Here is a 1221-nt window from a genome sequence, read left to right as displayed (position 1 = left end):
AGATAATAAATAATATACAATATTTTAAAACTTAAAATTAAACTTATAATAAAAAAAAAAAAAAAAAATTTAAAGCTTTGATAACAGATTTAATTACAATTCAAACTGCAATTAATTATACAATTAATAAATTTTAATAAAAATAATTAATACTGAATCGTACAAGTAAATGATAACTTATGGATAATAGTATAAATATTTAACAAGTGTAAAACAGAAAAAAAAAAAAAATTTTAATTTATTTTTAAATGGCAACAATACATTAAAGCTTTATTTTAAAGAAATTTTTTTCTTTTTTAAATGATAACAAATGATGTTTAATATGTGAAATAATGAATTTTGTTACTTATTGAAATGAAACTCTTAATTTTAAAGATAAGTTTTTTTTTTTTCAATTTTAAATAGAATAATAGTAAAAAAATAAATAAAGTAATAATAATACTTGAATTTGATAGATTATCGATAATAGAAAAAGATTGAAATTAAATTATGTAAATTTTTGGCATCAATTGTTTAAAGCTCATAATGTTTAAATTACAAAATAACACATTTAGGATTAAAAGAAAAACAACAAAGAGATAATCTTTGGTAAGTAGGTAATGGAGGAAGCAAATTCAGATCATCTTCATCGGGTGATACTTGATATTCTTCAATACTGAATGTGTCTGTTAGTTCTTGTCGAATGGGAGGTTTGATAGGAAAAAAATGAATGTCTTCATCGCTTTCATCTGTGTCCCAATCGACTAATGGCAAATGTTCTTTTGTAACAGTTGTCGGTTTACTGGGTATTGAGAGGCGCTGGATTGGAATTAAATTTGAATTTGTTTTCTTTTGTTCTGATTGTTGATTTTTTTGATGTTTTTTAGCTTCTTGAATTCTTTGTTCTGAAATATTTTTATTTTTTTTATTTTTTTTTAATTTAACTTTTTTTTTTTTAAAATTAATTATAATATTTACCTATTTTTTTTTGCAATTGTCTTGTATTATTATTTTTTAATATTTCTGTTACATTGTTACTACTACTGGATGAATCACTTATATTATCCTAAAAAAAAAAATAAATAAATAAATAAATGGAAAAACTGATTTAAAATAAGAAAAAATTTTAATTTTTTTACCTGAAATTGAGAACCTTCGCTTTTAGTGGCAAAATTTTTAGGATCACTGTCAATACCGCTATCTTCCATTTCTTTTTAAATAAATTAATTTTTAAAAAAACAT

At 20.6% G+C, this 1221-nt stretch overlaps 1 protein-coding gene across 1 annotated transcript; it reads right to left on the bottom strand.

The window, feature by feature from the left end:
• Window positions 1-534: 534 nt before the first annotated feature.
• On the bottom strand, window positions 535-1187 carry Phum_PHUM592210 (uncharacterized protein; the record flags this gene model as incomplete). The annotated part of the gene is made up of 2 exons (XM_002432518.1): window positions 535-781; window positions 1084-1187. The coding sequence occupies 2 exons, from the start codon at window positions 1185-1187 to the stop codon at window positions 535-537; spliced, it is 351 nt and encodes a 116-aa protein (XP_002432563.1).
• Window positions 1188-1221: the final 34 nt, after the last annotated feature.

This window comes from Pediculus humanus, genomic scaffold (assembly GCF_000006295.1).
Source record: "Pediculus humanus corporis 1103172108314 genomic scaffold, whole genome shotgun sequence".
Taxonomy (NCBI): Eukaryota; Metazoa; Arthropoda; class Insecta; order Psocodea; family Pediculidae; genus Pediculus; species Pediculus humanus.
The sequence above is the reverse complement of the archived record's forward strand: the minus strand, read 5'-3'. Positions and strand labels throughout refer to the sequence as shown.